Raw genomic sequence first — 26,034 nt, 5'->3', positions numbered from 1 at the left:
TTATAAAAATAGGTGAAGTATTTGAACACACACTTTACCAAAGAAGATACATGGATGGCTATGAAGAACATGAAAAGGCACTCAATTATCATAAATCACCATGGAAACACATTAAAACCATAATGAGGTATCAAATGCTGGTGAGGATACGAATTGGATCCATTGTATATAGCTAATGGAAGTGTAAAGCTGACTCTGGAAAACAGCTGGGCACTTTCTCAGTTAAACATACATTTATCACACACACACACACACAAAAATCCCCAAAAAACCTACATTTATCACACGACTCAGCACATTTACACAAAAATATGTATACAAATGTGTACAGCAGCTTTTTTGGTGAAAGGAGAGGTTAAATTTTTTATTTCCTAGACTTTGAAGTAGCCTATCCCACTGTATATTTTCCCCCAGTTTGACTGAGATACAAATGATGTAAAGCATCATGTAAGTTTAAGGTACACAGCATAATGATCTAACTTAACATACTACTACAATAAGTTTACTTAACATCCATCATCTCATACAGATACCAAAAAAAAAAAAAAAAGAAAGAAAAAAACACATTTTTCCTTGTGATGAAACTCTTGAGATTGACTCTCCTGACAACTTTCATATAGATCATACAGCAGTGTTAACTACAACCATTCAAAGAAGTCTTATTTGCAGTAGTCCCATGGAAACAACCCAAATGTTCACCAACTGGTGAATCGATAAACAGATTGTGTTATAATCCAACACTGGAATACCACTCAGCAATAAAAAAGGACCAAATTATTGATACAACAACATGAGAGAATCTAAAATGTATTATACTATGTGAAAAAACGAAGTCTCAAAAGACTATATACTTTATGATCTCATTCATATGACAAATAAATGGAACATGTGTATTATCAGGTCAATCGGCAAAATATTAATAGCATCTGTATATTAAATTGTACCAACACTTATTTCCTGATTTTGATCATTGTATTGTGATTATGTAGAAGAATGTCCTTGTTTTTTGAGAACTACATACAGGTATATAGGAGTAAAGGGGTATAAGACCTACAACAGTTCAGAAAAAATATCTATTGATGGATAGTATCATAAAGAAAATATGATAAAATGTTAACATTTGGATCTTGGTAAAAATGAGAACTCTTTTCACTCTTCTTATAACTTTTCAGTAAGTCTGAAATTATTTCAAAATAAATAATTTTTTTAAAAGTATATAGCACAGGCAGGTTATAGATTAGCAGGACGAGACCACATACAGGCACAAACACATACTCCCTGCTTCCTCATTTAGTTAGCCAAGGAAACAACACTTAAAAGAAGACAGGTGGCTACACGAAGCAGGGGCAGACGCAGCATATCTTTGCTGGTTTTCTCCATGGCTCTTGATTCCTTATGGAGTGTGCAAGTGCTGCTGACATTCTTCACCCAGTCAGTGAGTGTTCCAGAGCTGAGAACAAAGCCAGTCTCTCTCACTAATACGCTTTTATATTCAGACTTACGTCATTAGCATCTTCCTAAGGAACTGACACTTAAGACTGTATGAGCCTACGTTTAAGGGACTACCAAAGAGTGTTCTAAGTTGGAAAAACCTGCATGTCAACGAGTGAACCAAACCGATCTGCAGTAAGAGTATAGTCCTCCTTTTGGGAGAAGATGCAGGGCTAGGGCCCCGGTGGCTCTGAACAGTACCTCTGCCTCAAGCTTTACTGTTCTCCACGAACACCACAGGAGATTGGGGAAGGATAGATTCTTTTTCTGTAACGTTATTTCCATTCATAGATGTTTAAAAGGCAAAATAAAAAAGGGGCTATTTTTTCACGTGATTACAATAATTGGTTCTTAAAGAAATGTAAGAGGGTTAGATGCCTTTTTAGTTCAATGGGCCTGTGATCAATCCTAGAACCAGCCTGAGCTGCAGTTATGCTATACAGAACTTAAAGTATTTTTCTGGGGCTATGACCAAGGTAAATATTTAACAGAATTACAAATCAGGATTGGAGAGCTTCACCTTCCTTAAGTAAACGCACTTAACTGAAATATCGAAAGATTGCTTCATCTAACAAAGAATCGCATCTACTTTGAGGAGCATCATGATTCCCAGACTCTAAGAGCTCACATTCTAGTATAAGGAAACAAGACCATTGCTCAAAATCAAGTGAAAGGTCAGTGAGAGTGCAAAACCATAATCCTTGGGAGATTCAGAGACTGAAGACAGTCGCGGCCCATCAGAGTCGCTGGATCAATGGAACTCAAGTGACAAATTTGGCTGCTGTGTGCTGTACTGCAGGCCCAGGGTGTCAGAGAGAGCAGTGAGAGATAACTCGGCAACAGCCTGTGGATCCAGGCATTGGGGGGTGATTACTCACAGCCTTGTGCAGAGGCCTGTGATTGGAGCATCGGCCTGTTATTGAGGTGTCCTCAACGTGTCACCAGCCCCTCCTCTGCTTCTTCCAATCCCTTGGGGCAAACCACTAAGGCTCTCTTCCCTGCGTGAGTATCTGAGTCTGTTCCTCTTCTTTAAGAGGCTTTCCGTCACACCATGTGAGGTTGTAAAAGCTTATTGTTTTTTCTTGGGGGAAGACTATTAATTGTGGGAAAATGTCGAGCTAATAATAACGTCCATTATAGCAGCTAAACAACAGAGTGGCATCTTAGATGGCTGGGACATCTCCTCCTATTTTATGTTAAATATGAAGAGAAAACCTTCCTGAATTACACTTTCAAGGAAGCATTTCCTTCTGCTGAAATAAATGGTTAGTGGCAAAGCTGTTATCTGGCTGTGTTGCTGATAAAAGCAGATTCTGTGAGTGAAGGTTAAAGGATCTCTGGTCTCTGTCCCCTGTAGACCCTTCCTGAGTCACATTCTCATTATCGTTTGCCTGAATGAAGAGCCTCTTAAAAGACCTTCCTGTCTCTGCCAGGGCAGAGGCCTATTTGTGTTTTGTTTTTGTTTTTGTTGATACAGGCTACACTGGCAATCTGGCAAAGCCTGCGGCCCCCTTCTCAAAATAAAATTTTTAAATGCACAATATAAAATATGTAGAACTGCAAGGACAACAGATTTTATACAACTAAAATGATCGAAATATGAAAAACAGATACGTGATCCTGTAACATGCTTCTTTGCTGGTTTAAAAGAGTGGAAATATCTTCCAAAAGCTCATTAACAGACTTGCCCTCACATCTCATAGTGGCAAGTGACAGACTGCCAATCCATTCTGCCTCCACCCGGGGTCCTATGGCCACCCAGCTAGACTCCATTTTCTGTTCTCTCTTGCAACTGGCTATGGCAGTGTGACTATGCTATCACCAGGATAAGCTTCAGTGCAACATGAGCAGAAGAAAATGATCCATCTAGGTTTGGGCCTTAAAACACCGGGTGTGAGCTTTTCTTCTCTTTGACCTTCCTTTCGAGTTAGAATTCCAGCATGGCTACAACTAGTTGCCACCATTCAAATGCTCTACAGGATGGTGGAGCAACAGAGAGAAAAAAACCAAGGGCCCCTGGCAGTACCCCCAGAGCTGTCCTCCCTGCCCCCAGCTTAGGCGGGCCACACTAATGTGTGAGAGAGAAATATATTTCTATCTTCTTTAAGCCACTAGATTTTGGGATTTCTATTACAGCAGCTTAGCCTTTAACCTAACTGATCCACAGACCCATGCCCAAACTAAACCACGACTGATTAGATGAATCATTTGGGGTAGAATAGATGTTAGGGAGTTAACTACACTAGACCCCAAGGGACTATGTCTTTTTTTTTTTTTTAAGATTTTATTTATTTATTTGAGAGAGAGAGAGAGCACATGAGATGGGGGAGGGTCAGAGGGAGAAGCAGACTCCCTGCCGAGCAGGGAGCCCGATGAGGGACTCGATCCTGGGACTCCAGGATCATGACCTGAGCCAAAGGCGGTCGCCTAACCAACTGAGCCACCCAGGCGCCCCCAAGGGACTATGTCTTATATGCAGAATATACACCAGGGAGCCATAGAGACAGTCACCTTATGGGAATTCAACTATATGTTTTTAGAAAAAGAGAGCAGGAACCATTTAAATAGTAAGGGTAACTCAGCCATTCTACTCAAAAAGCATATGCCGTGGATTGAAATGAGATAGCAGCCATGCATCTGTTATTCCTTCTATCTCAATTTCCTAGTTGCTGCCTCCAGTGTGAACCTTTTGTCGCACCAAGTGTGTTTCTAGTGTTTAAACCTACAATGTTCATTTTTCATATAACATGGACCCTAAATGCAAGGGAACTACTTTATCTGGTGCTGTATAGAAGATGACATGTATGTTCTAAAATTAAGGGAATCTTCTGAAAGGATTTGACTATAAGCAATTTTCATCGTTAAGTGCTAACTTTAAAATTTAATCCCTGAGTAAGATTCAAGTCTACCATATTAGTCTTAAAGTGATAGGATCTAAGGCTTGGAGGGGCCTTATATGTCTATCTAGCCCCAACCACCTATATGATAGAACCTCCTGTAAAAATAAATGTTGGTAGATATTGGTGACCAATTGAGGTACTCTTCCCATGATTCTGCTCTAGCATTTCCCCCCACAATTCTATGTCTATGTACATATTTTCCCTGATCATTCCCTTGTTTACCCGGGAAACATCCCCTTCAAGAATCAGGTCAAAGATCACACCTACTGTGAATACTCCCCTAAATCACTCAGGCAGTCTTAGATGCTCCTTCCTTTCTGTTCCCATTGTAACTCTTTTGGTTCATATACTATATAGCACTACAATGTTCTCTTTGCTTAATTCCCCCATACAGCTCCTTGAAGGTAGAGACAGGTGATTTATCTGTAAATTAGGCTTTGAGACAATGCTTGGCACCCCATAAGCAATTCCTATATATTTTAAAATTTGAATTATGACAGTACATGCTAAATTCATTTTTGGATGCTGGATTAATTTGTTTGAGCTCTAAAAGAGGATTCTGAAAGACTGAAAAATCACCAGAGTCCGTCCTTTCATTCTCAGTAGCTTCCATCTTCTATTCTGTTTTTCAACTTTGACTAGAATAAAGAAAGCAATAAGAAATGCGTTCATTTTTATTAACAATTTTAATCAATTCCACATTTCAAAATTGGCCTTCTCATAAATTGTTGGTAATACCAATACATAACACAAATTCTATAAAGGGGAATTTGGCAATATCTAATCAGTCTACATTTACCTTTATACTTTAACCAGCAATCCTAGTTCTAAGAATTTACCCTGAAGATACACCTCCAACAAAACAAAAAACCATATATATATACAAGGTTATTCGTTGTAGTATTACATATAATAGCAAAATACTGAAAGCAATCTAAGTGCCCATCCATAGGATAAACTGGATAAACAATATCACATTCACATAGTGGATTACTCTGCAGCTGTATAAAAGAAAAAAATATCTCTATGAACAGATACCCTGATTTTCATTATATATTGTTAAGTGACAGAAAAAAAAAAAAAGAGCAAGGTATGCTACCTTTTGTGTAAGAAGGGAGTTATAAGAAAAAAATGTATGCATGTATGTGGGTGTGTATTTGTGTGTATTTGCTTATTTTTTCAAAAAATACAGAATAGATAAACCATAAACTAATAAAAATCATTACTGACCTATTGGAGTGAAGGAGGTATGGGATGGAAGAGATAAGGAAAGGAGCAAAACTTTTCTAAGTGTACCTTGTTAAATTGTTTTGACTTTTGAACCATGTACATGTTTTATATATTCAAAAAAAATCACAAAGACAGGATGTAGGGGGACTTAAAACAGTATGCCAACAGAAACAAATGAACTCAATTGCATCAAATTGATGATACAACAAAAAGAAAAGATAAATGAAGTTAACTTTTTGAGTGTTCTGACTGTAGGCCTAAATGGGACGTGTTTCAAGTACAAAAATACCTATAAAGATCTTGAATTTTATTCTGTGATCTTGATATTGGTAGTGATATTGGTGTAGTGGTTTCAGAACTGTTCTGTGTGTATAGTAGAGCACAGCAAATAAGTAATTACATTGATGGGGTTTGGAATTAGGGTTCTCTGTGTGAGAAGAAAGGCACAGATACGGAATGGGGGGATAAAAGAATCTTGAGGTGCTGGATGAAACTGGAGGTATCATTATGAACTCATTTTATACACACACACACACACACACACTTTATGGCTCTGTATACTGAAAGGGTATTGATGGAGTGACAACTCAGTGACAATGAGCACACCTAATACCCAGCTCTTGATTTCTAGATACCATTCTTCACTAAAAGGAACCAGGGCTCCTTGAAGAAATGGCTGATATATATATATCTTGCTGGGCCAAAAAACAAAGGCAGTGGTAAAAAACTGATGGGAACATGTCAAAAGAACACTGGCCAAATTTGGGACAATTTAAACCTCAAAAATATTACTAATGGCAGTGGATTAAAACATTACCTAATTCTATTTAAGCAGCTATAACAAAAGGCCACCAACTGGGTAGCTTATAAACAATAGGAATTTATTTCTCACAGTTCTGGAGGCTAGAAATCCATGATCATAGACTGAGTTTTTGTGAAGTCCTTGCTGGTTCAGAGCCGGTGCCTTCTCTATTCTCATGTGGTGGAAGGGATCTTTCTGCAGCCTCTTTTCTAAGGCACTAATCCCATTCATGAGGGCTACACCCTCATGACTTAAGCACCCAAAGACGCCACCTCCTGATACCATCCTCTTTAGGTGTTAGGATTTCAACATATGAATTTGGGGGAGACACACACATTCCGAACATAGCATACATTAAATTAAAAAAGATAATAGGAGCCCATAGTGATACTAAAAATGGTGGGAGTGGCCAAAGGAAAGCTTGTCTTTACAGAAGAATCCAGCTAATGAATGTAGAAGGAATGATAGAAACATCATCATTTTGCAACCACTAATTTAGTAAAGTCAGGCAAGGATCAGTGGTCAATGCTAAAACCACTGGCTGAAAAGGTTGCTGGGGAACAAGATGTTATAAAGTTTCAAATTATTACTCTACAGATTACTTACTGATTACAAATGGAAAAATGTACCTTTACCACCATCTTACCCACATGATCACACATAACCTCATCAGTACCTGGGCAAACTGACTTTACATTGCCTCCAGATATGACACATTGAAGATATAACCATCTGTGAAGCATTCATGCCAAAAATTATTAACTTGCATCTAATCATGATAGAAAAAAATCGGATAAATCTAAATTGTAGACTGTTCTACAAAACACTGGCCTGGACACTTCAAAAATACCCATGTCATAAAAGAGAAAAAATGGGGAGCAACTGGTTTTTGATTAACAGACTAAAGAACATGACAACAGCAACAACAACAAAAAAGTAACATCACAACAAAATGCAGAGCATGACCCTTGATTGGATCTTGGATTGACAAGGAAAGTCATAAAACATATTATTTTATTGGAACAATTATTATAATTTGACTATGGAATTGATGTTATTTAATATTATATCAATGCTGAGTTTCTTGAGTATAATTTTATGATAATGTCTGGTAGAATGGCTTTGTTTTAGTAGATACATGCTGCAGTATTTAGGGTTCATATGAAGTATCAAGTGTCACAATGTCAGTAACTTTCAAATGATTCAGCAAAAATAATTATCGAAAAAGGGAGAAGGAGAGGGGTAGTGTGTATGCCAGAGGGAGACAAATAAAGTAAATGTGGCAGAATGTTAACAACTGGTAAGTGTAGATTGATGGTATACAAGTGCTTATTTTTTTTTTCCCAATTTGTTATGTAAGTGTGAAAATTTTCAAAATTTAAAAAAAGGAGAAGAGGTTCAACATAGAAGAAGCTCAACATAGGCCTTCTGTTGTCAACCAGGTTTACAAGGTGAATGGGAAAACAAAAGCAAAAGCAAACAAATGCAAGAGCTGAAAGGGTTAGGAATAGCTCAGCACATCTACCTTTCCTTAGGTAGCACTACCCTGAGCACCAGACCCTCTGGTCTGGTCAATTCTACAACTTTCTGAGAACTATGTCAACTCTATACCTATTGCCTGTATTATATACAAAAATAAAACCACAAAACCAACAAAAGTTATAGAGGACATTTTCGGGACTTCAGGGGAAATTTGAAGATAAGACTATGTATTAGATAGTACTATTTTACCAAAGATAATCTTATTTATGATAATGATATTGTAGCTATGTAGGAGAATGTTCATGTTCTTAGGAAAGAAATGGGGGCACTTGGGTGGCTCAGTCATTAAGCGTCTGCCTTCGGCTCAGGTCATGATCCCGGGGTCCTGGGATCGAGCCCCACATCAGGCTCCCTGCTCGGTGGGAAGCCTGCTTCTCCCTCTCCCACTCCCCCTGCTTGTGTTCCCTCTCTCGCTGTATCTCTCTCTGTCAAATAAATAAATAAAATATTTTAAAAAAAGAAAAAGGAAAGAAATGCTGAAATATGGTATCTGACATTTACTCTCAAATGATTCTGGGGTGGGGAGGAAGTGTCTGTGTGTGTGTGTGTGTGTGTGTTTAGAGAAAAAAATATGGTAATTGTTATACTTGAGAGTATTAGATTAAGGGTATAGGGGAGGGATGCCTGGGTGGCTCAGTTGGTTAAGCATCTGCCTTCAGCTTGGGTCGTGATCCCGGGGTCCTGGGATGGAGTTCTGCTTTGGGCTCCCTGCTTGGCGGGGAGCCTGCTTCTCCCTCTGCCCCTCCCCTTGCTTGTGCTTGCTCTCTATTTCTCTCTCTCTCTCTCTCTCTGACAAATAAATAAATAAAATCTTTTTTTAAAAAAAGGGTGTAGGGTAATTTATTGTGCTATTCATATGCAGGTTAAACATTTTTCAAAATTAAAAGCTGGAGTAAAGTCCTTGGGTAATTGGTTTGGCTTTTGTTTTTTTTTTAAAGATTTTATTTATTTATTTATTTATTTGAGAGAAGGGGAAGAGGCAGAGGGGGAGGGAGAGAGACAAGCAGACTCCACACTGAGTGCGGAGCCTGACGTAAGGCTCAGTCTCACAACCCTGAGATCATGACCTGAGCTGAAATGAAGAGTGGGATGCTTAACCGACTGAGCCACCCAGGCGCCCCAGTTTGGCTTTCTTTTAATTTTAAACTTGTGTTATATTTTCCTTCTTGACTCCTTTCACCCTAATAAAAGAATATATAAATGAATGACCCATGTATGTTTCCACATAGAAAAATCTTCTCCCATAAGACAATTTTGCTTTAGGATAGAAATGAGCAAGGACAGTATGAGACAGTAGAAAAGTATGGGCTTTAGAGTAGGACTCAGGTTCAAATCTTAGTTCCAAAAATGATTAGTTGTGTGATCCTGGAAAAGCTGTATTTGACCACACACATAGTAGTTGTTTAATGATTGGTAGCGATTTGGGAGGAGGCAGTAGTATTTAGTACTATTTAACAATAGTATTTAGTATTGTTATTTTAAGAACAGTAGTTAAGACAATAGATTTTCTTGATATTTCCATTATGTAATCATGATAAAATGTGCCTCTTATTTATTTATTTAGATTTATTTATTTAAAGAGAGAGAGAGAGCACAAGTGGGAAGGGCAGGGAGAAGGAGAAAGAATCCCAAGCAGACTCTGCACCAAGCCTGGAGCCCAAAGTAGGGCTCGATTCCACAAGATCACAACCTGAGCCAAAACCGAGAGTCAGACATTCAACTGACTGCACCACCTAGGCACCCCCAAATCTTCCCGTTTTAAACTAATTAAAAAGGAATCACAACAAGCGGCACCTGGGTGGCTCATTCGGTTAAGCATCCGACTCTTGGTTTTGGCTCAGGTGGTGATCTCAGGGCTGTGGGATTGAGCCCCACTTGGGGCTCCTCATGGAGTCTGCTTGTCCCTCTCCCTCCCACTATCTGCCCCCTGCCCCCGTCCCTTTCCCTCCCTCTGCTAGTGCTCTCTCTCTCTCTCAAATAAATAAATAAAATCTTAAATAAAAAAAAAGGAATCACAATGTGATTCCTCAGAGGGAATGTCACGAAGAATAAAAAAGGAATGTTTAATGATATCTATAATGACAAATTAAATGCAGCAAACATCTATTGAGATCCCACTTTACAGACAGGCACTGTGCTAAAATGCATAGCTCTTGCCATTAGGGAGTTCACCACTTAATGAGGGAAACAGATAAATACACACTCATTATAATACAGGTGGACTGCACAAAGTGCTATAAGAGAGGCACAAAGTATTACAGAAATACTGAGAAGAGAGTTAGCAGCTCATTCTCACAAGGATTGTCAGGAAGTGCTTCAGAGAGGAGATAATACAAAGGCTAAGAATTGAAGGATATATAAGATTTCATCAGGTATAAAGGGAAGCAGATAATTCCAAGTAAAGGAAAATGGTTTTAGCAAAGGTACAAAGGAATGAAAGATCATGGTAAATTTGTAAGGGAGTAAGTATTTGGTATGGAATAACTAGGTCTTTGGGTGTGTTTTAAATATAGGAGATGTGATTGAAAGGAAATTTTGGAACCATATCACTAAAAATTCAAGTATTTACTATGTAAAAGGCACTGTGGTGGAAGCTTTACAAAGATGAACATATTTAGTATTCACAGCAACCCCATGAAGTATATTATTTTCCAGGTCCCACCCCCAAGAGATTCTGATTGAGTAGGTGGGGAGAATGAGGGAGATAAAGAACATGCATTTTAAACAAGCACTCTGGTGATTGTGATGCAAGAGATTCATGAATGACACTGAGAAATACTGACTGAGAGAAAAGAATGAATTTGCATGAAGGCAAGTTGCATACATTTAAAAAATTTATTCTTCCCAACTCATGCCATACTCTTACATCAACCTATGACAAACAGATATTATTATTCTCCTTTTACAGATGATTAAAATGAGGCACAGAAAGGCTAAATAACTTGTTTAAGGTTACCTAGCTAAAATGTGACAGTGCCTGGACTTATGAATCTAAATGTCTACTACATATCTCTACCCAGAAGCCCTAATATAAATTCAAGTTCAACATACTCCAGTTTCTCAACTCAGCCTTTCCCCCAAACACAAACACATTAATTCCTGCTCTGATATACCCAATCTCAATGAACAGCCCACCATGTACCCATTTATCCATGCTAGAATTCTCCCTCGCCTGCTAAATCTAGTAAATCACCTTATCCTGTTAATTTCACCTTCTAAATAGTTTTCAACAGTCTCATTTCCACCCACACTACTACTGACTTAACAATAACACCTTCATTTACTGAGTGCCTACATCACATCTAGCACAGTACATTAATCCTTAGATCAATTCTGCGAAGTAGGCAATGTTATCGTCTCCATTATATCAGTGAGGACTCCATGGCTTTGATTCCATGTCCTTTGCCTCTATATAGGTGAGCTCCAGATCAACACCTCGGTTTTTCCTCTATCTTTGCCAGCCCTTAATCCCTCCAACTAGAACATTTAGTCTTCGAGAATACCTCCTCTTGTTTATTCTACTGACAAATAAAACTTTAAAGATAAAAACTAAACTTATGGCAACCCTTTCCCATTTTCCTATTATCATCAATCGTACCTCCTCAGGTACGAAAACTTTATAGGGTTTCTTATTTTCAGTTTTGTAGTTTTTAATCTTAAAGTTTGTAAGAGGAATCATGATGTAATAGGAAGGAATGGGAAATAAAGTTAGAATATGACCTGGGTTTACTATTTGATTTCACATTTTTTTTTAGCTCTGCGTCTATGCAAGTTATATGACTTCTCTGACCTTAATTTTCCTTAAATAAAGGATAAGGTTAATAGGAATATTAATTCATACAGTCCTATGTGGGAAAAGTACACTATATAGTGTTAAATCCATTTTTAAGGAGGAAGAAAATCTCTTCAATGTGGCACACACATATATCTTACGGCCAACATCTGGATAATCTTCGTCAGACACATCAGTCTCCTGCATAAATATCTCAAGTGGCTATGCCTTGTCCATTGAAGGAAGATGTAAACTCAACTCTGCAGACATTCTGTCAACCATACTACTGCCTACTCTTACACCCCTCTAGCTTCACTCTGTGAAATAATCCAGTGGAGTCATTCGGTTAACAAGCATTATGTCTTCTTATTCCTCAGCCTTCTCTCATTCTGCCCCTTCTATATCTCAATGCCCTCCCATTCCTTTAACCAATCCGGGTATATTCCTTTTTTTAAGATCAAGGTTGGTAGCTAACAAACAACTAGATGTCTGGACCAAAACAACGAGTACATGTGGTTCAAAACCAAGGCATGAACAAAAAGCATGTGCTGGAATTCTCTTTTTCTGTGGAGCCCAATTATGTAGGTATGACTGTTTACTATGCAGATTATGTAGGTGTAATTGTTTATAATGTGATAAACTATAAAACTTGAGAAAAGTTTTCTTAAACAAAATGCCTACAAATGCTGGATAAAAATAAACATCCCTTGAAATGCTTAGCTGAGCTCACAAAGGAAAGGGAAATTCCCAGAGACCAAAAGTGAAGAGATAGTTGAAAATCAGAATGGTCAACTGATACTGAAGTAACACTGGGGCATTTGTTATTCTTATAGTCCTTTTTTTTTAATTGTAATTTTTAATGAGAAATTTTATCATTGGATGTATATGTCACATAGAACGTGATACTCTAGAAAAAAGAGAAGTATGAAATCATTTTGTTTACAAATTACATACATTTGGAGTTATACTAATCTATTCATATGCTGAGATTTTCAATATTCAACTATTTTTTCATTTATGTAATTCATATAATTTCTTTTTTAAAAATTAACATATAATGTATTATTTGTTTCAGGGGTACAGGTCTGTGATTCATCAGTCTTACACAACACCCAACACTCACCACAACACATACCCTCCCCAATGTCCATCAGCCAGCCCCCCCCCCCACCTCCCCTTCAGCAACCCTCAGTTTGTTTTCAAAGATTAAGAGTCTCTTATGGTTTGTCTCCCTCTCTGGTTTCATCTTGTTTCATTTTTTTCCTCTCTTCCCCTATGATCCTTTGCCTTGTTTCTCAAATTCCTCATATCAGTGAGATCATATAATTGTCTTTCTCCGATTGACTTATTTCACTTAGCATAATACACTCTAGTTCCATCCACGTCATTGCAAATGGCAAGATTTCATTTTTTTGATGGCTGTAATATTCATTGTGTATATATATACCACATCGTCTTTACTCATTCATGCGTTGATGGACATCCGGACTCTTTCCATAGTTTGGCTATTGAGGACATTGCTGCTATAAACATGGGGGTGCAGGTGCCCCTTAGGATCACTACATTTGTATCTTTGGGGTAAATACCCAGTAGTGCAATTGCTGGGTCGTAGGGTAGCTCTATTTTCAACTTTTTGAGGAACCTCCAAGCTATTTTCCAGAGAGGCTGCATCAGCTTTCATTCCCACCAACAGTTTAGGGGGGTTCCCCTTTCTCTGCATCCTCGCCAACATCTGTTCTTTCCTGACTTGTTAATTTAAGAGACACTCTGAGACTAGGAGATAAGACTTGAGAAAGGTGGGACAATGGAACTGTGACACCCCTCCCAAATGTGCAGAGTGCCCTTCTTTTTTTTTTTTTTTTTTTTAAAGATTTATTTATTTATTTGAGAGAGCGAGAATGAGAGAGAGCACATGAGAGGGGGGAGGGTCAGAGGGAGAAGCAGACTCCCCGCCGAGCAGGGAGCCCGATGCGGGACTCGATCCCGGGACTCCGGGATCATGACCTGAGCCGAAGGCAGTCGCCTAACCAACTGAGCCACCCAGGCGCCCGCAGAGTGCCCTTCTTAAACCCATCTTCAATAAAAAAAAAAATTGACCAAAAAAACCCAGGAAAAGGACAAGGAAACCTGTCTGCCTCAGCCAGCTGGGGCTCTGTGTGGGGAAAAATGTGTCCCTTGAGAATTTATAATCACAAACTTGCTTTCACATCACTTGGCAGTTCAAATGTACACTATCAGCCTGATTTGGGAAGCCCCCAGTCAGGAAATTAACTAAAAGTTGTCCCATATTGAGAGTAATGTAGGATGCCGAGAAGAAACAAATATGTCTTTGACAGGACAAATGTCAAAAAGGACATAGTCAGACCATTCAGGATTCCCACAGATAAAAAATTACTGTCAACCTAGAACACCCAGAAAAATTAGAATTAATAAATGAGAACCTTTTCAAACAAGCAAAAATGGAGTTTATCAACAGATCTTCACTAAAGGAATTTGCAAGGATATCAACTAAAAAAAAAAAAAAAAAAAGAAAGAAAGAAAGAAACTGATCCACAATTGATCCAAATTGCAAGAAGGAGTGATAAGCAAGGAAATTGGTATACATGTGGGTAAATAAAAGCAAACACTGATTTTAAGGATTAAAAAACAAAGTATCTTAATTAAATAAGAAAGTAAGAAAATATCTATTTTTAAAGGAACTGAATTATTGGATAACAATAATGTGTAAGATGGAAGGGAAGTGTTGAGAGAAAAGTGTACTGAGGTAAAGATAAGAATTAATTTTAGACTTTAAGATTTTATTAGGATGAACTATATGAAATTCCTAAATCCAACTCTTTATCTATAAAATATTGTCAATCTCATGTGGTTCAACCTAATATATTACAATTTTAAAGATAACCACTAAGTGAATAGAAATAAAATGCACAGCTTCCAGAAGAAGAGACAAAAGTGGAATAAAACCTCAATACAAAAAAAAAGTGGACAATAGATGATACCATTAATATAAAAATTTGAATATGAAGAACAATACAAAATATGGGTTGTGGATACAGATAGATATTTGAAAAGTATAAAGGAAATTCAGGATACTGATAAGGGTGGAGAGAAAGAGATCAAACTTCTAAGATTTTATTTTTAAAACTGGAATATGAGTACACAGGTCTATTATTCTTTATAATTTGCAATGAATTAAACTTCTTATGTTTAATAATAAAATTTTTAAAGCCACAAAAAATTTTTTAAAGCCATAAAGTTACAAAGACAAAAAACAAAACAAAACAAAAAAACCCAATATGTAGTGTTTTCCAATTTCTGTGGTGTAAAACACTCCCACCATGTTTAAGATACCAATATGACATCATTGCATGCAGAGTTAATAAGAGATATACAGGGGCGCCTGGGTGGCTCAGTCGTTAAGCGTCTACTTTCAGCTCAGGTCATGATCCCGGGGTCCTGGGATAGAGCCCTGCATCAGGCTCCCTGCTTTGTGGGAAGCCTGCTTCTCCCCTCCCACTCCCTCTGCTTGTGTTCCCTCTCTCGCTGTGTCTCTCTCTGTCAAATAAATAAATAAAATCTTTAAAAAAAATAAGAGATGTACAGTAGCACATACATACTATTTTCACCATACAGATAACAATGGATGTAAATAATTTCAAAAGCATAGAATATAGTAAAATAATTAGGAATAATGAATTTTAAATATATTACCTGTGTCTTAAATGATTTATTTAAGTAAATTTATATAATTTAAAATATGTGTCTAAAAACTGGCTTACAAAATTCCTGAAAATTTAACAATCAATTCTCACAAGCCAGTGAAAGCCATGTCTAGCATACCACTGCATAAGTATGAATCCAAAACAGTTCTTTCTTTTTTTTTTTTAAGGTTTTATTTATTTATTTGTCAGAGAGAGAGAGGGAGAGCACACAAGCAGGAGGAGCAGCAGGCAGAGGGAGAAGCAGGCTCCCCACTGAGCAGGGAGCCCAATGCGGGGCTCAATTCCAGGACACTGGGATCATGACCTGAGCCGAAGACAGACGCTTAACCAACTGAGCCACGCACGCACCCCCAAAACAGTAATTTCTGAGTGATATCAGAGAAATTGTTGTGAAGAACCTCTGAAAATCCTCTTTGTCATAAAAGCAATGAGAATAATGGAAGAAGTGTAAAAATAAATTTACTCTGTTCTCTGGAAGTTAACAAAGGTTTCCAGTAATTCAGGGTGTGTTGATTACAAAAAAAAAAAAAAAAAGATCGCTGAAAAGTGAGCTTTGTGCAATTTTAACTTCCTCTATTCTAATCTACTCCATCTCCAGTTCTGTGGTAGCCTTGAAAAGCAACAATCACAGTGAAAACTACCAGTCTGGAAGTCACGCAAGATGGAATAATGGATCAAAACTCCCTCAAACCTCCATTCCCAAAAAACTATCATTATTTGACCTGTCTGATGGTTCTCTGGACAACCCAACTCATAGGCTGTCTTTATTTTATCTGACTTGGAGTTTGCCAGTGTAAATCTTACCCCCACCACCACACCCAAAGAAGTTTGTCCCAAACTATCAGAGACAAATGTTTAACAATGTGGTTGCCTGATGCATTGGACAATAGGGCAAACAAGAGGTCAACCAAAAAACTCAAAAGGGAAAACTGGGAAATAAGATGTCCATAGAGGGCTTTGAAAAGTTCTGATATGAACCTTGGTATTGAAATGGCAATACACTTCCAGGATTGTGCACATACTCAGGAATGACACGAGAAAGCCCTAAGTTCACCACTCTGGCTGACCTTGAGACTCTACATAAGTAAGAAATAGGCAGAATTTTAAACAGCCTGGCTGAGTGTTGACTACATACCCCAAATTGCATAGAGCCCCTCAGCAAACACTGGAACACCTACTGGTTGCAGGCATATAAAGACACCTCTGTCTAATCATTATTTCAGGAAACCATATTCAAAGAACTAAAGGAAAGTATGAGGACAATAGAGAATATCAATAAAGAGACAGAAATTATTTTTTAAAGGACAAAATAGAAATGCTGGAGTTGAAAAGTACAATAACCAAGCGAAAATTTCACTAACAGGCTCAATCGCAGATAAGAATCAGCAAAACTGAAAAATACATCAACTGAGATTATCCAATTTGAGAAAAAGGGAAAAAGAATGAAGAAAATGAACAAAGCCTCAGACACCTGAGGGACTACCATTTAACATTACAATATACTCATAATGGGTATCACAGGAGAGGAGATACAGAAGGGACAGAAAGGATATTTGAAGAATGGCTGAAAATTCCCCAAATTTGACAAAAAACAACACTGTACACATCCACAAAGTTCAATATATTCCAAGTAGGATAAATTCAAAGTGATTCACGTGTAGACACATCACAGTGAAATCATCAAAAGCAAAAGACAAAGAATTTTGAAAGTAGCAAGAGAGAAATGACTTGTCAAGTCCAAGGAACCTTTAACAGTTTGTTTCTCATTAGTAACCGATGAAGCCAAAAAAGTGGGATGACATATTCAAAGTGCTAAAAGAAAAGGACTTTTATTTTTATTTTATTTATTTATTTATTTATTTGTCAGAGAGAGAGAAAGAGAGCACAAGCAGGGGGAGCAGCCGGCAGAGGGAGAAGCAGGCTCCCCACTGAGCAGGGAGCCCGATGCGGGACTTGATCCCAGGACCCTGGGATCATGACCTGAGCCAAAGGCAGATCCTTAACCAACTGAGCCACCCAGGCACCCCAGGAAGACTTTTAACCAAGAATTATGTATCAAGCAAAATTATCTTTCAAAACTGAAGGATCCACTTTCATCATTACAGCATGAAGAGCCCTATGACCTGCTCCAAAATGAAAATTATTAAAGGAAGCAAAGAAAAACTAAAAAAACCCACAAAAAACAAAAACAAAAACAAATTTTACACCCACCCCAATAAAAAAAATTGGAAAAAAAGAAACCACTCAAAGCCTTTGGAAATTATCCTAAGAGCAAACAGCAAATGGAGAAACATCTCTTCAGGAAAATCTATAAATATTTGGTAGGAAAGGTGAGTATCTGTGGTTTTTCAGGAAGACTATTGCCTGACCCCTCCCCTCCCCCCGTGCTCCGGCCCCCCAGCTTAGTGAGGTGGAGACTCCAGTCCAGACTGCTGCAGCCAAGAACACAGAATTGTTTCCTGTCTCAGCTACCAGCTGGAAGGCTTCGTTCCTGGGAGAAACAGGACTTAAGTGTTTCTCATCCCGCCCCCAGCTGTCTGTTGCTGAGACTAAGTCCTAAGTGAATGTGGTCAGGAGGCAGGCGCTCTCTTCTTTCACCCAACCTCTATCTTGGCCATGGCACAGTGAGAATACTGGAGGAAGTATAATACAAGGGAAATGCAAGTTCAAACCACAATGAGATAACATTTCACATCCCCCAAGATGATATATAATAAAAACAAAACAAAACAAACAATACTAAGTGTCAGTGAGGAGAGATTTAGAAAAATTGGAACCTTCATAATTCCTAAACTCTAAAATGTAAAATAGTGCGTTTGCTTTGGAAAACAATTTGGCAGTTCCTCAAAAGATTAAATCTGGAGTTGTCATATGACCAGCATTTCCAATCCTAGGTCTATACCTAAGAGAACTGAATGATTCTTTTCATAAGAAAAGTCTAGAATAAGCACATCTATAGCAAAGAAAGTAGATTAGGGGAGCCTGGGTGGCTCAGTTGGAAGAGCATGCAACTCTTGATCTCAGAGTTGTTTTGTTTTGTTTTTTTAAGATTTTATTTATTTATTTGAGAGAGAAGGAGAGACAGTGAGAGAGTACAAGCGGGGAGGAGAGGGAGAAGCTGGCTCCCTGCAGAGCAAGGAGCCCGATGCGGGGCTCTCTCCCAGGACCCTGGGATCATGACCTGAGCCGAAGGCAGACACTTAACCGACTGAGCCACCCAGGTGCCCCTTGATCTCAGGTTTTTAGTTTGAGTCCCACACTGGGTGTAAAGATTACTTAAAAAAATAAAATCTTTAAAAAAGAAAAGTAGATTAGTAGTTGCAGGAGTTGAGGGGAGAGAAGAAAGGGGAGTGAATGCTAATGGTTATGAGGTTTCCTTTTGAGGTGGTAAGTATATTCTGGAATTAGCACTGGTAAATATTGCACAAGTTTATGCCAATAAAAAGTCCATTGAATTGCATACTTTAAAAGGGTGAGTTAGGGGGCACGTGAGTGGCTCAGTTGGTTAAGCTCTGCCTTCGGCTCAGGTCATGATTCTGGAGTCCCAGGAGGGAGCTTGCATGGGGCTCCCTGCTCAGTGAGGAGTCTGCTTCTCCCTCTCCCTCCACCCCTCCCCTTGCTCCTGCTTGCTCTCTCTCTGGCTCACTCTCTCAAATAAATAAATAAAATCTTTGAAAAAAAAAAAGAGTGAGTTTGTGGTATGTGCTTTATATTGAGAGAGAGAGAGGAATAACAGGAATAGTTACTTTCACTTGGTCATTATGGCTTAGGAGGTTGGAAATCACTTGGTCAGCCTTATGCAATGTCAACCAAACACTAATAGCTTACCTCAGTTCCTGTTTCTCTCCAATCCCAAGCCCGACTTCCCCCTGGCCACACTTTGCAGTCCTTATAGGTTTTAGTAGAGCCTTGTACTTTCATTTGCCCCCATGATAGGGAAGCAATTTCAGGGGAGGACATAAGGAACTTAACTGAACTCTGAAATTAAAAGAAAAATATGTTAAGTAAGTTATGAAGTAAGGTTGAAACAACTCCAAAAGACAGGAGCTATACTATATACAAAAATGTATTTTAAAATATAATACTATATACAAAATGCAGTAAACCCTAGTCCCTTATGAGTTAAGAAGCATCTTTGTCATTTATATGGTTGTGACTTCTTCTCTAGAGGTCTAAAAAGTAAAATGTTGAGTGCCTGGGTGGCTCAGTTGTTAAGCGTCTGCCTTCGGCTCAGGTCCTGATCCCAGGGTCCTAGGATCGAGCCTCGCATCGGGCTCCCTGCTCCACGGGAAGCCTGCTTCTCCCTCTCCCAATTCCTCTTGTGTTCCCTCTCTCGCTGTGTCTTTCTCTGTCAAATAAATAAATAAAATCTTTAAAAAAAATAAATAAAAAGTAAAATGCTAACTCTTGGGATCCTGAATTATTTGATACTAGATACTACATTACTTCTCAGACTGGATGGAATTCTTGATATTTTTTGAGAGATAAAATTAAAAGATTTACTTCAGCATAATGGAGTGAGGAGGTTGACACATCATTTCTCCAAAAAGCAAGTATAAAGCTGGATAAACCTTTCAAAATAATAACTTGATACTCTAGAAATAATAAAGGCATACTATAAGCTGAGAAACACTTATTTATGAAAACCACTGAATTTCGGAGGACAGTAACATGGCTTGTTGTTCCTGCCTGGGATTACTGTCATGCCAAAATAATAACTTGATACTCTAGAAATAATAAAGGCATACTATAAGCTGAGAAACACTTATTTATGAAAACCACTGAATTTCGGAGGACAGTAACATGGCTTGTTGTTCCTGCCTGGGATTACTGTCATGCCCTCAATCAGTTCAGTTGGCACAGAGATTCAACTTGGTTGAGGCAGGATATGAAAATCAACAACAGTCTTGTTGCTTTGGCCAGAGGAGGCTTGATTAATTTAGAGCATTATACATTAAATTGGTGATCTCAGTGGCAAGCAAATATGGATGGCAGGTGGCTCTGCTTCCTTGCTATCGTGGGCCTGTTTGGGGCAAGCAATGTATTTGCAGAGTAGGCAGGGATTTAACAGGAATTTCTCAGAGCTGACATAGCCACAGGGGCCTTGATGAGCTCTCCACATATCCGGAGTGGACCAAATGCTGTGAGTGTATGTATCAAAGACAAAAACCGAGGAGGCCTAAATCATGCAAACATTTTGGGCTTGTGGAGCCAACAGCACATGCAAAATTGAGAAGCAAGATGGCTCAAGAGGACTTAGAATAATGTAAAAGCCAGGCAAGAAATGAAAACAGTCTGAACACTGCATACTCCTCAGTGCACACATTGACCCACAAGTACAGAGTAAAAGTCTTACTGGCGTGAGGTATTTGAGCACAATCTTTCTTTGACTGAACACAAAGCTATATAGACACAGAGGAGACCCCTAGGAAGCCAAGCTTAAAAAAAAAAAAAAGAATAAAAATTAAAGGGGTGCTTGACTGGCTCAGTTGGAAGAGCATGTGACTCTTGATCTCGGGGTCATGGTCCAAGTCCCATGTTAGGTGTAGAGATTATAAATAAATAAATAAATAAATAAATAAATAAATAAATAAAAATAATAAATTTTAAAAAATGAATAAAATTTAAAAACGGATCCTAGTGGCCACACATTGCATGGGAGATAGAATTAACAGATTTAGTCTAGGCAAGTGATTAAGTACAAAGAATAACATGCGGGGGGTGAAATCAGAATCCAGACTTTAATATACTATCTAAAATATTCAGTTTTGACCAAAAAATTGTAAGACATGCAAAGAAACGGGGGCACCTGGGTGTCTCAGTCGGTTAAGTGTCTGCCTTCAGCTCAGGTCATGATCCCAGGGTCCTGGGATCGAGCCCCAAGTCAGGCTCCCTGCTCAGCAGGGAGTCTGCTTCTCCCTCTGCCCCTCTCCCTGCTCATACTCTCTCCCTCTCAAATTAATAAAACCTTTAAACAAAAAGACATTCAAAGAAACAAAAAATATGAACCATACTCATCAACTGAAACTGTATCTGAGTGTTCCCATATGTTTGCTTTAGCAAAGATTTCAAAGAAATTATTATAAATACATTCAGGGAACTAAAGAAACCATATATAAAGAATTAAACAAAATTACGATGACAATAACTTACTCAACACAGAATTGCAATAAAGAGGAAGACTTTTCAAAAAAAGAATCATAGAAATTCTAGTATTTATAAGTAAAATAACTAAAAGGTTAATTGTAATAGTCAAGGTTCTACAGAGAAACAGAACCAGTAGATCATGCATATTATGAGATTTATTTCAAGGAAGTGTCTCATGTACTTGTGGGGAGCGGCCAGTCCAAAATGTCTAGGCAGGTTGGCAGGCTGCTAACTCTTGGGCAGAAGTTGTCATTGTAGTAACAATGTGTTAGTTCTTCTTCCTGAAGGAAACCTCAGTTTTGCTTTTAAGGTCTTTCAACTGATTGGTTGAGACGTACCAAGAATATCGAGGACAATCTCCTTTATTTAAAAGTCAACTGGTTGTAGATGTTAACATCTACAAAACACCATCAAGTAACCCTTAGATTAGCATTTGATTGAATAACTGGGTACTGTAGCCTAGCTAAATTGACATTTAAAACTAACCATCACAGTCCACCCCTTGTCAATTTGGCACCTATATATATGTCCTTAAACCATATTTAATCTCCAAATAAACATATTAGCAAAGTGATACTTCTGCCTATCATTAATAACTACTAATCCGGCCACCTGGGTGGCTCAGTTGGTTAAGCGACTGCCTTCGGCTCAGGTCATGATCCTGGAGTCCCTGGATCGAGTCCCACATCGGGCTCCCTGCTCGGCAGGGAGTCTGCTTCTCCCTCTGGCCCTCCCCCCTCTCATGTGCTCTCTCTCATTCTCTCTCTCTCAAATAAATAAATAAAATCTTTAAAAAAAAATAACTACTAATCCATTTTTGCAGCTTCAAATACTGAATATCCATTTTTAAAATACATAGCAAAGTACATAAACACATTGTTTTAGGTGCTATGGGAGGAAGATACATATTTATAAGACATGATTCCTGTTCTTAGGAACTAATATTACCCTAGAGGAGAGAAGACAAATAACTATAATTTTTTAAGGTAATTTTTTTTTAATATGAAGTAACTTTTGAAAAGTGGTGTAAGGGAAGTATAATGAGTTGTTAATGAGTGTTGAGAAAGACTTCTATGTTAGTCTTCTAAAGCTTCCATAACACAATATGGCAGACTGAGTGGCTTAAAAAACAGAAATTGATTTTCTCACAGTCTGGAGGCTGGAAGTCCAAGATCAAGAGAGGTGCCTCTCTTCCTGCTTGCAGATGGATTCCTCCTTGCTTTTTTTCTTTTTCTTTGTCCCCACATGGCCTTTTCTCTGTGCATTAGCACTCTTGGTGTCTTTCTTGGTCTTTTGGGGAGGGGGTGGGGGGGTTCAAATTCCTAATTCAATCTTTTTACTAGTTATAATTCCATTCAGATTTTCTTGAGTTTCAATAGTTTCTGTTCTAGGAATTTGTTCACTTCCTTTAGATTATCTGATTTGTAGGCATACAGTTATTTATAATGTTCCTTTATAATCCTTTTTAAAATTACTATGGATAGTGATGTCCCCTTGTTCATTTCAGATTTTAGTTTCTTGACTTTTCTATTTTCATCTTGGCCAGTCTAGCTAAAGACGTGTGAATTTTGTGGTTATTTTCAAAGAATCAACTTTTGGATTTGTTGCTTTTCTCTATTTTTCTATTCTCTATTTCATTAATATCTATACTTATCTTTATTATTTCCTTCCTTCTATTCATTTTGTGTTTAGTTTGCTTTTTCCCAGTTTTTTAAAAAAATTATTTATTTATTTGAGAGAGAGAGAGAGATAGCAAGAGAGAGAGAGAGCATGAGCAGGGGGGAGAGGGAGAAGTGGGCTCCCTGCTCAATGTGGGGCTCAATCACAGGACCCTGAGATTATGACCTGAGCTGAAGGCAGACGCTTAACCGACTGAGCCACCCAGGTGCACCACTTTTTTTCAGTTTTTTAAAGATGGAAAGTTAAGCTTTTTAAATACAAGTCATCTTTTTTAATACAAGTATTTACATACAGCTGCATATTTCTTTTAAGGAGGGCTTTAGGTGCATCCCCTAAGTTTTGATATCTTATGTTTTCATTTTTATCTATCTAAAAGTATTTTCTACTTTTCCTTGAGATTTCTTCTTTGAACCATTGATTATTTCAGTGTCTGTCACTTAATATCCGCATATAAATGAGTTTTCCAAATTTTCTTGTTTTTGATTCTGGTCTAACTCCATGTTTGGAAAACATATTTGGCATAATTTGAACACTTTTAAATTTGTTGAGACTTCTTTTTTATGCCTTAGCACATGGTTTACCTTGGAGAATTTTCCATGTGCACTTGAGAAAAATGTGTATTCACTATGTTTGTGCAGTGTCCATAGGTGTCTGTTAGGTCTAGCTATTCTTTTTTTTTTAAGATTTTATTATTTATTTGACAGAGAGAGACACAGCAAGAGAGGGAACACAAGCAGGGGGAGTGGGAGAGGGAGAAGCAGGCTTCCCGCGGAGCAGGGAGCCTGATGCAGGGCTCGATCCCAGGACCCAGGGACCATGACCTGAGCTGAAGGCAGACACTTAACCAACTGAGCCACCCAGGCACCCCTAGGTCTAGCTATTTTATAGTATTTTCAAGTCTATTTTTTTGTTGACATTCTTCCTAGTTTTCCTAGATGACCATTATTGAAAGCGGAGTATTGAAGTCTCCAAGCAGTATTGCTGAATTCTCTATTTCTCCTTTCAATTCTATCAGTTTTTTCTTCATGTATATTAGGGCTCTTGAGGCATTGACTCCTTGTGTGTATGTTTTTTTTTTTTTTAAAGATTTTATTTATGCATTTGAGAGAGAGAGAGAGTGAGTGAGAGCACAAGCAGGGAGGAGAGGGAGAAGCAGGCTCCCCATGTGGGGCTCGATCCCAGGACCCTGACGTCATGACCGGAGCCAAGCCGAAGGCAGCCGCTTAACCGACTGAGCCACCCAGGCACCCCCTCCTTGTGGTTTTGATAAACCTTTAGCTTTAGGAATGAAGCACTGGCCTTTGTATCTCTAGCTGTAGGAGCGAAGCACTGACCTAGGCTAATGCATTGAGTACATCAATTACTTTCACTTTCTACACTGGTCACACTGGCTGAATGGTTGGATATGTGAGCTGAGATGTGCCAATCAGTGTCAGTTTGGGACTTTTGGGGGGAAATTCTGAGATACTGAGGCTGGGATGAATAGAATATAGAAGGGTACCTTAAAACTGCCAGTACCAAAAGGGAAATCAGTCTGAAAATTCAGCCCACACAGAGGAAGGCAACACAGAGAGACATACTAAGAGTGTTACCACCTGAACAGACCATACCTCAAGCATGAGCTACCACCGGTCTTTTCAATTATTTAAGGTAATAAATTTCCTTTATTGTTTAAGCCTATTTGTCTTTTACTTGCAACTTAAAGATTTTGACACAACTTATCTTAATGATTCACCAGATATCCAAATGTCTTTTTTTAAAAAAGGTTTTATTTATTTATTTGAGAGAGAGAGAGAGCGCACGAGAGAGCGAGTACGAGGGGAGGGTATGGGAAGGGCAGAAGGAGAGGGAGAAGCAGGCCCCCCCGCCGAGCAGGGAGCCCAACACAGGGCTGGATCCCAGGACTCCAGGATCATGAACTGAGCCAAAGGCAGACGCTTAACTGACTGAGTCACCCAGGCGCCCCCCAAATGTCATCTTAATAGTATTGAAGAAATACTTTTGCAATCTAGTTCTGCTCGGCACTAGGAGAACTGATGGGTCACACATACCATAAAATTTTACTGAATGAAAAATATACAATAACTACTGTAGTCATGCTTAGATTTCATCTAGGAGTATGGAGTTAAAACAGAAATTTTACCTAATAATATCTGTTTCCTTCGTCATAATTAAGTGATAAAGATCTGATTTGTTCATTCATCCAGACATTCATTCATTCATTTTCCTCCACATGTAAAGCTAAGGGAATGTATTTCAAACTCTTTGTCTAAACCACAGCAACAAATACATTTTATATTATAACACACACACCTGCAAACATACATATTTCATATCTATTTCCTGCAATATACTTATCATACTTATCCTTATTTTATGTGATACACTATTTTCTGTTCTTTTTTTTTTTTAGCACCCCCCTCTTTTTAGTACTGTTCTATTTTTACTTTTTCATTTTTAATATAATTTTGGTCTTGATCCACCAAATTGATTTTAAAACCAACTAATGGGTCATGACCCATAGTTTAAAAAACATTACTGTAGGCTAAGGCTATATTCAAAATAAATAATGAGGGAAGCATGTGCACTGGCTACATCGAAATGGGAGTGGGATGCTGGAATAGGGTCTGCTGTTTGTGTATTGAATGTTCAGTTGCTGGGAGTTGTTAGAAAGTAAGTTGGGTAGCCAGTGTGCCAGGGATTACTTAGGAGGCTCACTCAGGGCAGGGGTTCTTCTGCAATTAGCAT

The 26,034-nt window shown here is 38.3% G+C and overlaps 1 protein-coding gene across 1 annotated transcript in view; it reads right to left on the bottom strand.

Annotated features, from left to right (window-relative positions):
• Positions 1–26,034, bottom strand: part of AAMDC (adipogenesis associated Mth938 domain containing) — a 40,080-nt gene that overhangs the window by 7,754 nt on the left and 6,292 nt on the right. The window contains exon 2 of the mRNA XM_021704669.1: positions 19,288–19,437. Coding sequence (XP_021560344.1) covers positions 19,288–19,419 — 132 coding nt within the window. The 5' untranslated portion in view covers positions 19,420–19,437. The remainder of the gene's footprint in view (positions 1–19,287; positions 19,438–26,034) is intronic.

This window comes from Neomonachus schauinslandi, chromosome 11 (genome assembly GCF_002201575.2).
Source record: "Neomonachus schauinslandi chromosome 11, ASM220157v2, whole genome shotgun sequence".
Classification (NCBI taxonomy): Eukaryota; Metazoa; Chordata; class Mammalia; order Carnivora; family Phocidae; genus Neomonachus; species Neomonachus schauinslandi.
This window is presented reverse-complemented; position numbering and strand designations above follow the sequence as displayed.